The sequence below is a fragment of the Athene noctua genome, chromosome 5 (assembly GCF_965140245.1).
Source record: "Athene noctua chromosome 5, bAthNoc1.hap1.1, whole genome shotgun sequence".
In the NCBI taxonomy this organism is placed as follows: domain Eukaryota; kingdom Metazoa; phylum Chordata; class Aves; order Strigiformes; family Strigidae; genus Athene; species Athene noctua.
Window position 1 is genome coordinate 4550655 of NC_134041.1, and position 13447 is coordinate 4564101.

The 13447-nt window shown below is 39.0% G+C and overlaps 1 protein-coding gene across 5 annotated transcripts in view; it reads right to left on the bottom strand.

Annotated features, from left to right (window-relative positions):
* FGGY (FGGY carbohydrate kinase domain containing) overlaps window positions 1–13447 on the bottom strand; it is a 144841-nt gene that overhangs the window by 22104 nt on the left and 109290 nt on the right. For all 5 annotated transcript variants that reach the window (XM_074906106.1, XM_074906107.1, XM_074906105.1 and 2 more), the window contains 2 exons: window positions 10184–10304; window positions 6813–6907 (listed from right to left, as the gene is read on the bottom strand). In XM_074906106.1, the coding sequence (XP_074762207.1) occupies window positions 6813–6907; window positions 10184–10304 (216 nt within the window). The remainder of the gene's footprint in view (window positions 1–6812; window positions 6908–10183; window positions 10305–13447) is intronic.

Genomic DNA, 13447 nt, shown 5'->3' on the forward strand with positions numbered 1-13447 from the left:
ACTCTATACAAGAGCCAGAGGCATTGCCAGTATCTTGGTGGTTTCATGCATGCCGTATTGAAACTAACTTTATTACACAAGCAAAAAAACCCCAGCCTTTCAATTAGGCAAAGATGTATTTCAGTGTCAAAACACCAAGGGAAGATGCAAAGGAACAGAGTTCTACTGCTGAGTCCAGGTCTGGTTAGCTGCCACTACACTCCACAGCCATCAAACATCTCAGCTGCTTGCATGGAAAACAGTTTGGTTCTCAGCAAGCAAGAGTCCACATCATGAACTGTCCGTGACATCCCCTGATAACTTCACTGCCAGTCTTAAGTGAGAGAACAACAAATGCACGGTGAAGATTCCGCTCTTTGCATCGTTAGAATGCTGTCTCTAACAGTAGATGTATAAGCTAGGCGCTAACATTTTTTTAAGGAGCACATGTCCTGTCAATTGAGACTGATCATACACAATCCAGGAAGGAATTTTAAAAAATTTCACTTAGACAAAGAGGCCATGGCCAGCCAATACACTACTCAGAAAAGCAAGAGCTGTCAGCTAGCCTTGCCCAGGGAGGGTCTCCACTAAACCCTGGGCCCAAACTCTACATGTACAAATTTGGAGCTTTTGAAGAAAAGGAAAGCAGGAGCACAGCACCTTAACATACTCCATACACCTACAGCATGGTGCCTTAGAACAACCGTCTCCTTCCTCTGCCTTTCCAAAATCCTCTGATTAAGGGAACAGGAATAAAAAAAAATTCCCAACACGGCAGGAAGGCCTTTACTAAAAGGTGCATTAATTGGGTAAGGCAAGCCAACGAAATGATTAATTTGCTGCTCTCCTTCAATATTATGTTTACACAAGTTGATTATAGCACTTAATTACTAATTCACCCTGCTCAAAACCAAGAGTGCTTTAAATTTTTAATGAGATGAGGGAAGGCAACATTCCCTAACTCAACAGGGAGAAGTCATTTTATTTCCTCTTTTGATTTCCCAAGTTATTACCATTTCTAAGGAAAAAAACTATCCCCTCCCTAATCTTTCACTCGGTTCTTGCTTTTGAAAATATGGAAATCAACAAGACGCTTGTATTAATTTCAATCCATGACCTGACAGGTAATGCTTTGGAAGAGGAATAGAGGATCAGACCATCAACTGAAGCACGTCCATTGAAATAAGTGGAACAAAATTACACCAGAGACTTCCTGATCCAGAAATGGAAATAGCCTAGTCCCCTCCAGTTCTGTCAGCAGAAATGTTGAATATGTCCCAGTACTATTTATGGGCGTTCTTATGAAATGCTGTCTATTCACAATTGCCAGTTGGTCCATTACCAAGGTTGTGGACTAACTGTTGCACTCAAGAACTTCTTTACATTCATGATAATCTGTAATGTTTTCATTGTAAGAGGCGAATACACTCCACATCGCATGTTCTTCCTGGCTGATCTTTATAAAACTTGTGTTATCCGTTATTTGATTTTATCCTCTATGGGTTTTGTTATTTGATTTTTATCCTCTACGCTATACCATCCAACAACTGCCTCAGACAACTGAGAGGAGATGTCCATTAAATTAAGCATAACCAAGCAACGCACATACAAAACTCTTCCAAGTTCCTTTAGTACAGAGTTGTAAGTGAATCGTTTCCCCTGCACCATCATAACTTCAAACCCCTGTCTGCAGTGTATCTCCCTCATAGATATGGACTCTGTGCCTGTTATCTTGAAGGTGAGCCAGGTGACCACCATCCACACAGCTTCTAGGGCTGCTTCCAGGGATGCAAATTGTACCTAAAGTGTACAATTCACTTGCTCAACTGCTACTGCTGCTAAATAATTCACAGCCAACCCTCATTAGGTAATTACCTAACACCTCTTTCTATAGAATCGGACTAATTTTTATATGCCTCCAATCTGCTTTATAAAAACAATGACAAAGCTTTTCTCTATCTTTTTGCAGGATATACCACCAACTTGCATAACAACCAAAACTAACAAAGAAAAGATGACACTACACTTAAAAGTCAATTTTATAACTGAAAAATCCTGTAGTCGTGTAGACTTAATTTCTAGCTCAATATTTTACACCAAAGACGATTACAGAAAGATGATTACAGAAAGTTACCGGTGACATGTATTACAGTAAATCATAAGAGGTTTCTTCTCTTCTGTATCGGCCAATAACAATGACCCACATTAAGATAGCAAACCCAAAATAAATCTGGTAATCTGGTTTCATACAGGTAATTTTATTAATTGCTTTAATATGCAATTAAGGAATTGTTAGTGGGCTGCAGGATTTTATAAGGCAATAATCCTGTTCCCTGGTGTACAGCTTTGTCCCAAAGAGTAAGCTATCCAAAAAAAAAAAAAAAAAAGAGCTGGATGACTGCCAAATCAAACAGCACCTTCTTCCCATTTTCAATTACATACAAGTGAGGCAGAGTAACGAGGATATACTGGAAACTTTGACATTTATTTATTGAACATTTTTACTGAGAAGGAATTGCTGGCTTGCTAAACCGGAAACTATATTTTTACTACAGAAACAATCACATAGAAAACCAGGATCCTGCTCCTCAGCATGAAAGAAATGGCTAGAACCAATAAATTGACCCATCTAAGCCAGCAACGTTATTTCATTCAATGCAGAACATATTTCAAAAATCCCCAAACCAAAAAAACAGTGCATATTTCAAAAATCCGTATGTTATACTATTGTACACAGCACTATCTTCTGTCACCCAGCCAGGCTGTGTTATAGCTCATCGGCACAATAATCAAGACACAACAAAACCATGAAAAGAAAAAGGGGCATTTGTAGGGGCAAATTAAAAGATAACCCAAATTGCAGGAAGAAATTGAGAAGTTTTGCTCCCCTGTCCAGAGATTCTAGAGACAAAATAACCAAAAGGTGAAATGGGGAAGAACTCACCATACTGCAGGGTCCTTCTTTATTTTTGGATAGACCCAATTGTTTTAATTCAGTTTTACCACAGAGGAGAAAAATGTAGGGAGAGTAAATGAAGAGGAAAATAGGGAAATGAACATTCTTTGAAGCAACAACATATGGTGACCAGGCATGAGAGATGGAGGTTATAAATCTTTCCTTGATAGAATTACCTAAAGATGAAATTGCTGCTTCAAGAGGCTTGAGTTTTTAAAACCACACGAGAATCTAGCAAATTAACCTGCCTGGTTACAAATTTTGCAATAATCTTCATTTCCAATGCTTCTTTGTAAAGGCTCAGCATAACTGAGAATTTTGGTATTGATACAGATGTGGTCAATAGAAAGCATGAAAACCTCCACTCCACAAATCACTCAGAATATGAATAAAAAGATATGAAAATTAAGAATTAGAACAAAACGCTGCAGCCTGCAGATGGTCACTGCTGTAATATAGAAAGGGAAAAGAGACAGGAGGTACGTCGGTGCTCGTTTCTTTCTGAGAAGAAACTTATTTAGGGATACCAAGGGATAGAGGAAAAGCTCTTTAGTGTTCCAGCCACTCTGACCAACTGCCCAAGAAAGTGAAGGGTGAGAACCCTGTTGTTTCACGTCCACTTCTGACTGAGTTGGTCATACAGTGGTATGTAAGCAAGCTGCCTGTCCTTGGAAAAAACATCCTCCAATGTGCCTCTGAAGCAGATACTTCCCCATTTCCAAATCCCAGTCATGGAATGCCACAGGACTAAGCATCAGAATAGTACAGCAGCATGGAAGTAACAGCAACCACCACAGCCACATACTTTACCCCTAAGGAAATACCAGCCAATTCCAAAGCATTTCTTAGCCGTTAAGCTAAATAAAGACTAACTCTAATTACTAGATCAGTTTACCATAGAGTTGGGTCTTCCCTAGATGACCCATCTCTTCTTTCCTCTACTGAAAAGTGATGCCCTGGATCTTGTCTGTGTGTCCAGCTTTTCCGAGTGAAGAGCAGGCTGCCGGAGCAGTGGCTCTGACTTGGCTGCCCCATGCCCCAAACCCCTACATTGACAGAATGCACAAGTGGGTCAACTCTGACACATAATGCACGTTACAACCCCAACACATCAAATTTGGCTTGCAGACACATTAACAGCTCACCAGCACCCCGAAGCATCGCTCACCGTGCATGTACCACACAGCACACACGCATATCCTTCCACAGGAGATTCCCTGGCAGAAGCCTGGCAGCACTACTTGTTGCTTATCACTAGTGGGTTTTACGTGTCTGTTCAGCTGCCAGCCCTTTTGTCAGCAGTGTGTTCAAGCTGGACTAAGATTATCAGAAGTGATTTTGAGGGATCCTGGCTTTGGGTGCTATTTTCAAGCTGTCCTAAAGATGCCTGAGTTTTAGAAAATGGAGAACAGCCAACCCATAAAAACCAGATAGCTTTTAAGCATTTTTATTTTGATACTGAGTGGAAATGTCCGACAATCATTCTGAGAAATATGACCAGTCACTGGGACAAATACAGTAAAGATTCCCCTTCAAACAACCACAGACAGAAGGAGAGAGGTTATTGGTAAAAAACCCGACATTTTCTCCTACTATTAGACAGAGCAAACAATGAGCTTTGGAAAGCACAATAATTAAGCACAAACAATCTGTTAGAGGAGAGGTAATAACCTCTATTATTTGCAAAGACTAGAACGATGCTGAATGTTTGCAGCAGCACCTCTAAGAAAGGTGTGTTTTGGAAGATGTGTTAGAGAAATAAATGTAAGAGAAGGCTATTGAATTGTAATGCTACATATGTATTTATGCCTCCCCACTCCCAAAAAGACATTTATTCAGTTTCTTGCTTCTTGATCCCATGTAGCTGAATTCTTTTAAAAATAGTTTTACATAATCTAACATATTTGCCGCGTGGTACAATTGATATTGCCATAGGTGGCACCTCTTCAACAACAACTTTCTGAACACACACCAAGCCAGAACACTTAGCGGGTGGTTTCTTCACACCGCAGTGATGTTGTGGCATCCTGGACAGGACTCGGGGCCTCACCTGGCTCCCAGTGATCACCACAGGCAATAGGATGGAAAAAAACATACTACAAATGCCCAGTGGGATGTATAATAGCAGTAGTTTCCAAACTACTTTCCCCTTTTCTGTTTTAGAGATATTCCAGGGAAGCCCATGGGCTTGACCTGTAACTCAGTGAAACAAAAGGAAACTCTCCTGCTGACTAGCAAAACCCCTGGAACCAGACCTTACACAAACAGCTGCTGAAGCACTGAAAAAGGCAGCGGCTGCGTTTGGGAAATCAGACTCCTTATGTGGTGCTGAGGCACTGGATTACAATTTGTAGTTATTCTTTTTCTTTATGTACTGGTATTAATTTACTTGATTCAAGCAGAAATTGGAAGGGAGCACAAGGAGTCATGAAGTCCAGCTCCTGACAGTCACAGGTAAGCCCTTAGGAGACGTTTACTTCACGAAGACCCACAGAACCTGCACTGTACTTAGGACAAGCCAAAAACCATTCCCATAACCAAAGAGGCAGGTACCTCCTAACATATCGTAACAGTAAAAGAGCAAACACTTAAAAAACCTGTTACATGGCCGTTTCAAAGGATCTGGTTTCACTGAAAAAGATTTCTGAAGGAGTGTGCTACGTAGGCTGACATATATGTACACATGTATAAAATATACGTATCTGCTCTGACATTACTGGACATGCTTCTGAAATATTTTTATATCTAAGGGCAGGGTTAAAAACCAAAGGTAAATAAATACACCAAAATTATATAAAAACACATCACAGAAAGTTTCACGGCATTAGATTTTTTCTAACGGTTATGAAGACAGACTAAATAAAATCTACATAGCACTGTAGAATTCACATTTGGGAATTTTACATTTGGAAAAATGCCAAACACTGTCCAGTTCCTCAGCTAATGTTGAACTGGCTATTGATTCCAGTGGAACTGCATCAGTTTAACTAGGTTGAGAAGCTGACCTCCCTATTCAGAAAATACATTCAGATAAGCTTTTGTGCAAAATTTCATCTACAAATATCTGCTTGATGTTATAAAGAAAAGTGTATCTAGGGACCCTCCTGATAAATAATTCTGTCCAACTGGATGGAGTGTAGTCTTTAATGTCTTTGTATAGGATGAGAAGAGGACACATCTTAAACTAGTGGAACTGCCAGGTGGGAAAACAGATATGATCTGGGGCATTCAGACCCTTCTTTGGGCTTCCACATACTACTGCTTTTATATTTATTTAATTAATTAAATTTTTATATTTATTGCATTTATATAAATGCAGCTAAGTCATGCTTTGGCTGATCCACTGAACATAAAAGCCTTACTGCTAGTTTTACAATGGTTATTGGATTGAAATAACATGAATAAACATGAAGTTCCATCCTCATTATTAACTCTGCATTCACTGTGGGCAAGACAAGAGGTATAGGTGTGTCATTTTTTAACTGCATAAATAGTGCTATGTTGGTTCTTATGTTTAACATTCTTCAATATGAAGGAAGGAAAGTAGGACAAATACAACCGAGGTGAAAGAGTGACCTTCTTGCAGGATCAGAGCCTTGCCAAATTCCCTTTTTTTCTATAAAATCACATGGCCTAACTTAAGAGACAGCAGCTTCTACCTGCATGTCCCTACAGTCAAAAGACAAATGAATCTTCAATATACTTAAATAACATATGGAGTTAAAAAGTGATGCTAGCTGGCTCTTGCCCGGCTGTGCAGAAAGTACAAACTTTTCCACTTGAATTAAAGTCTGTGCGTGGTGTCAAATGTCAAAGTGTAAAACACATTAAAACTGGGAAAAAGAAAAAAAAAAAAATCAGGTACTGCATATACCTGTATAGATGCAAAATCTCCAGAAGCACAAGCTCCAAGAATAGCAGCACCCACCAAAACAGACTCCACTTCTTTGGACAGGACAACAGGCTTGCCTATACAAGAAAAAGCCATGCCTCTGTTAGGAAGAATATAGCAGCACCACACTAGCGGCACAATAAATAATTAAAGCAAAAAAGGCAAAGAAAAAAGGAATCAAAAAGGACTTGAAAACCATGTTCACAACTCCATTCAGGGCTACAGTCTACTGCAGATTACTGTAAATCTCTCTGCTATGTGGTTCAGGCTCCAAGAAAAATGCAGACTGTAAATAAAACCATTTCAGCAAAATATTAATGCAGAAGATAAAGCATACAAAGAACAAACCCCCAGACCTTTGACACTGGCTCTTTATCTCAAAGGGCTTGGTATAAACCTGTTACCCACACCCTCCAAACCCACATGCCTATTAAAAGTTGACCTCGAGGGGAAAACAGGGTGGTATCCTTTTTGTTTCTTTTGCAACGAACAAAATAAAAAAGATTGTTTGTGTTTGTTTTTAAATATATAGCCAACAAAGCCAGTCTGGTTTTGCTGGAAGACATGAAAATATGACTAGTAAACTTTCACAAGCTAAGTATGAAATAATAAGAGAAAACTTGTCTTCCAAATTGTGCAAGATACTCGAAAACAAGATTAAAACACTGGAAAAACAAACAAACAAACAAACAAAAACTCAATATATATTCTGAAGTAGAATGAAAAATTATTGTTTCATCACCCATGGGTACTATCATTAACATATTTTCCCTCAGTTCACACAGAGTTTTCCAAGACCTGTACTACTAGTGTAAAAACAGCAGGAAAAAGACTAATAAACAAAGAAAAATTGGCCTGCTTACTTAATTCTCCTTAAAAATGTAAAACAATAGCACAACTCTACTTTTCTAGCTGCCCTTTAGATGCTTATCTTCACTAAGCCAAAAGATGTAATATTCCTACACTATTTGGCATGTGTTTAAATTTCCATTACAGAGATAATTTCATTCAGTGAATGATGATGCAAACCCAGTGGTGGGAGGAAGGCTTCTTTCTGTGACTAGTCTCAATGATATTATGCCCCCAAAAATGCTGCTCCTGAGAGCCAGCTGTAAGATTAGAAGGAGCTGAAACTTGGAGGAAGATCTAAAGGGAGCCATGAACAACAACTACAGAGGAAAAGGCAAACGCACACTTTTCAGAATGAGAAATAAAATTATTAACATAAGAAACGCTTATTGATAAAAAGCAAATTCACCTTGCACCCCAGGCAGCCAGTTACATTACGCCAGCTTGGCACTGTTCCACTCCTTACAACCATCTTTCAGTGAGTGACATAAAAGCGCCACAGTGGTCTTTACACCATTTCTTCCTACAGTTAGCACAGGCAGAGTAACGGTGAAGGTGGATGCAGCGAGACCTTGTTTGCTGGAATGACTATTAACAGCCAACAAGTGTTAATTACAGCATCCCTTGAACTTCTCCGGCCAAACAAATCCACCTTAAAAACATTAATGTAGGATCAAGCCACCTGAGCCTTCCTCCAAGATGGACCACAGCTCAGAACTTGGGTCAACTTGGAACAGAAAATCTAAAACTCAAGCTTACAGCTACACAGCTGTTTGCCAGGCGTGGAAGCAGTAAGCAATTTTCAGCGTGCTCTAAAATTTACTGCACATTTTCTGCATCATCAGAATGAATACAGAATTCTTACCAGGCAAACAAAAAGATCAAGATACTTTTTAAGTGGCCTGCGAAATTATCTATTGGATGTCTGCATGGCTGAGTCATGGGCATTTGCAGCTAACAATAATATATTCAGATTTTTTTCTTTTCGGGAAAGAATGGGGGATTGATCCTGGAATGTTAGTTATTTTATCTGATAGGCTCTAATGAGTTCAACATAACCAAGAGCATTTCAGTTAGATGAACTCTGACATCCCTTGTCAGTCACTGATTTTACAAATGGGGGAGAACTCCAGACTGCAAAAAGGCCTTTTTGTACTGAATTGTACTTGGCCATTAGTTACAGTCAAAGAACTTCTGATTACATTTTAATCAGAATACCTTTTCACAGAACTTTTATTTTACACATCATGAACTAGCATCCCAACTCTACACGTAGCTGAAATCAATCTAAAACATTTGAGTTATATAAGGAAAGTCATGGACTTGACATCATTTTTCACAAACAGAAAGCATCACTTTGACTACAAAATTCAGTGAATTTTATGGTCAATCAGCATTATGCTTTTTGCTTCTCCGCTTCTGTTTTATCTCAGGTAAGTATATAAAGCATATTTTCATCTTCTTTCCTGCATCAAGGTTATTAAGTGTGGTTTGATGTTAGGGCAAGTCAGATCTCCAGACCAAATGCCCCAAATCTGAGCCCTAAACTTTATTCATGACAGCTCAACTGATCTTAATTTGACATATACCCAAAACACACACTGTTCAAAGTTTCTCTGAAGTCCTTTACACTAAATTTTGTTATTTTTTCCACATTTTTTAAAGCATATTCAACTGACTCACAGGTGTGCTAAGATGTCCAACACACACAGGCTTAAGGGAGACCAAAAATACCACACAAGCCTGAGACCTCCTCCTGTAATCAACCACATACCCAGGACCTTCCACCTTGGGAATTCTACAAAACCAAATGTAACACCGTGCAGGAGCAAGGATCCAGAAATTGTCCCCTAGACCATACTAATGATACAGAAATGGAAGCAATTCAGAAAAAAAATGTTCTGTGTAATGGATACAATGCCCAGCATGAGCAGGAAGGGTCACAAGTCCAACAGAATTCAAACAGGATGAAGCTAATACAGGTTTTAGTAAAACACATCTTATGCAAAAAATGCTCACAAAATGTAGTGGGCATTGTCCTCATTTAACTAACGCCTTGTAATCTGACTGAATGGAATAATTTCTATAGAACATTTTGAATAATTTTACAAAATCTGATAGTGAGAAGTATCTCTGACATGCAATTTATACATATTGGTTTTAAAAATTCCCTACAAAGTTCTTATATTTATTCTATTGCGCTTTCTTAAAAAACCTGTAAATCTAAGGCCCACAGATAAGTCATTAGGCTGGAGGTTTCTTCTGAAATCTGTTTTCTAACAATACGAAGTATGGAGCTTTGTTTGCACTGCATCTCTGCGTTATTCAAATGTCTTTAAATTTCAGGAAATTCAATCTTGCAGGAAGTAACATTTCATTACAGACTTTTTGGCCAACCAGCAAAATACAGTTCTATATAAAGAAGGTATTTATTTTTCCAAAGACAAAGTATTTAACCACCTAAAATAGTTTACCCTCCTTTCCCTGCACTTCCTCTAACTTACCAGTAATGTCAGCATGCATCTGCACGAAGAGAGGGTTCTTGCTCAGCCCACCACACAGAAACAGCGTGTTGATATGATGCCCTGCAGCCTGCATAGTTTCCAAAATATGTCTTGTTCCTAACTTCAGAAAGAAGGGAAAAAAAAAACAGAAAACAGATGAGCATAGGAGAGCAGGCACAGCAACAGATCTTAAAGCACAATTTGCTAAACAGAATGATACTAACCCCCTACGAGTAGTAACCTGAGGGCTGGGAACGGACCTGAAGGGGTACAGCCTCTGCTTAGCTTCCAGTCAGTAACAGGCATTGTAATTAAGAACGAGAAAAATCAAACAAATGGCAACAAAGAATTGGGAAGTACATGGGCACAGCATATTGCAGGAAGCATCCTGGGGCTGGCTGAAGAAGTGCAGATGTACCAGCACACGGCAACCCAGGGAAATGGGGCTTACGGGGAGGTACTGACAAGGGTGAAGACAGGGGTTATGAGAAGACCCAGAAATGGGCACGGGGAAAGACTGGCGGCAGCGATAAGCAGCTGTTTGTGAGCAAGTGCAGCAGAGTACAAAAAACATTTCCCGATCCAGAACTAAAACCTACATGGCAAAGATATCCCCACCAAAAACTTCTACTTTGTATAACAGCATCCGAAAATCACTCTCAATCAAGAGACTTCAACTGTGAAGCCAAATAGCAAAACAGAACAAAAAGAGGAGCAAATAAAACCCTGTATTTTCTGTCTTTTCAGCAAAAAGGAAAACCTGAAGAATTTCGTATTGGCTTTGCTATTTCTCTTGGCCTTTGCCCTATGCAAAATGAAATGTTCCATTTCATGCCTGGATTAATTGAAACATCTAAAATGTAGGCATATTTTTAAACTTTTCATTTACAGTCTCCATTCTGAGAAACTCAAATTAGAATAATAGCTCAGTGTTCCTCTCTGCAAATGATGAAAGCAAATGCTTTGCCATTTTAAAAAAATCTTTTTTTTTGTTTGCTTTGCCATTTAAAAAAATCTTTTCTCTTTTTGTTTGCTTTGCTTGCCTCCAACTACTCACTAAAGTCAACCTTCTTCCTCTTTCCTCTTGCAAAAACATTTTCCATTTCTTTGACAAACTCTTTGTCCAAAAATAATTCCCAGCTCTTTATAATACCTTGGAAGTTAATTTTGAAGCTCAGACTTGACAAAACGCTGAATTCAAGCCAAAATTTTGCCCAGGCTGACTCTTTGTAGGGAGATTCCCCACAAAACACAAGCTGGCCAAAGTCTCAGGAATCGTCATTTAAGTTTTCTTTATGCTGTGCAGCAAGTTCATTAAGAGGTCTGCAGCCTGCAATAAACCCCTCTTCAAGTAAAACCTACTGAAAATTGAAGCTAGCAGAGTTTCACCAGACTGGAGACGTTCACTGTGAATGACTGGCACCACTCTGGATAGGCCTTCAAATGTATTTTGGTTTTTCAGGCAAGCGGTTATGAGGAACTTTAGCAGCCGCAACACCAGCTGACTAAATCCATCGCTTCCCTATTGACACAGAGGGCTAATTTCCAAATCACACAACCACAATTTTAATTATGGAAAAATAAACTGCTCTAAAAAGAGTCTGTCTCCTCAGAACGGGCTTGACGGCCACAATTATATCTCTGATCATGTTCTCATCCGTCTAACTGTTGCATCGCGTTTTGCAGTGAATAGTTAAAAGGATATTCTCTTTCACTACTTCTGAAATTCAAATTTATTAACAACTTCTCTCACAACATACACACGTCAAAGACCCTGAGAAAGAACGTGCTGTGAAAATTATTTTGTGTTTACCTGCCTGGAAAATTGTATTCACATTGCAATTTAAATTAAAGCCAGACTTATTTCACTGTGGGTGGGGGGGAACTAATTTAATCCTGGATTGGAGAAAAATGCAAATTGAGGGGCTTCAAATGCAAATTTTCTATAAAGAGAAAAAAGCGTCTCCTGCTGAAAAGAAAACTAGAGATTAACATTCTGTGGGCAGGCCTACACTTTTTACAAGATTTTTATTTAGGTTTAAAGTCTATCTTGCACCCATTGAAGACAACTAATGGTACAGGATTGGGGTTGTCCTGAATGAGAACTGTTTCCTTCAACAAAAGTGAAGCTAAAATCGGGAGTGATGGAGTATGGGAGGAAAATTAAATTTCCTAGGTATCACATTAGCAGTTAGTAAATATATCAAGTCACAAACAAGTTTGCTCTGTCTACTTTTTAGTTACTGTTTCAATAGCATTTTAAGAATTTCCTTTAACTTACAGGGAAAACTATGGTTTGGCCTTTTTACGTTAAACCTCACGACCAGCGCAAATCACTGTCAAAAAGGTAAGCAGATGCTGAATTTAATGTTTAACACAGTATTTGTGTTTTACAGTAAAATTTGAGTTGTATCATATAATGAGATAATAGGTGACTTTCCCAGGATTTCCAGCAGAGAACGTTTCCACTTCGTTAGCACAATATAATAATGGAGCACCTGTTCGATACTGGAAAGTTTCTTTCAGGGGGCCGTATCAGCCGCTGGCATTGTTTAAATTCTCCTATTTCTTATTTAAATAGTGGGATTATACTGAAGCATCAGGTATAACCAAGCTACATTCATCTTAAAAAGGATCAAAACGCACAACAATGAATTCCAGGCTGGGGTTAAGTTCTCGTTATTTGCTGAAGAAGGAGGGTTAACACATATGATGTACAATTCACAGTAGATTTACAGCAGCCGCCCACCCTCTATATCCCAGATGGCTGACCCAGCCTAGCAAAGTTGTTGTTTAACCAGTAGAGGAGTTTGGAAGTTTTCCAACTGAACAGAGTTTTGTCAGGAAAACTCCCCAATTCATCAAACTGTTAATGTTTTGCAAAAACACCTCAAGTTCAACAAACTTTTTTTTAAAAAAAAAAAAAAAAAATCACAAAAAGGATGGCAAAGGAATGCTGATTTCAGTCACCAAATGCCTGGGGATAGCACGCCCCATTGAAAATACTCTGCACCAAGGTTTCAAAACAGCTTCTTTGACCCAGGTTCTCACTTCAAAATAGAACTTCTTGTGAACTGGAAATCCTGGGTTCAAGACAAATTTAGGGCAGAAACAAAAGTATTCCAATAAAATGACCCATCTCTGCATGTTAGCAAGCATCGAGGACATTTCATAAAGACAGTCTCCCTGTGTGCTTTTACAAAAACACAGCCACGGGCTGGAAGATCTACACAGGAGGCAACTGCTTGCCTTGCAGTAGGGAAA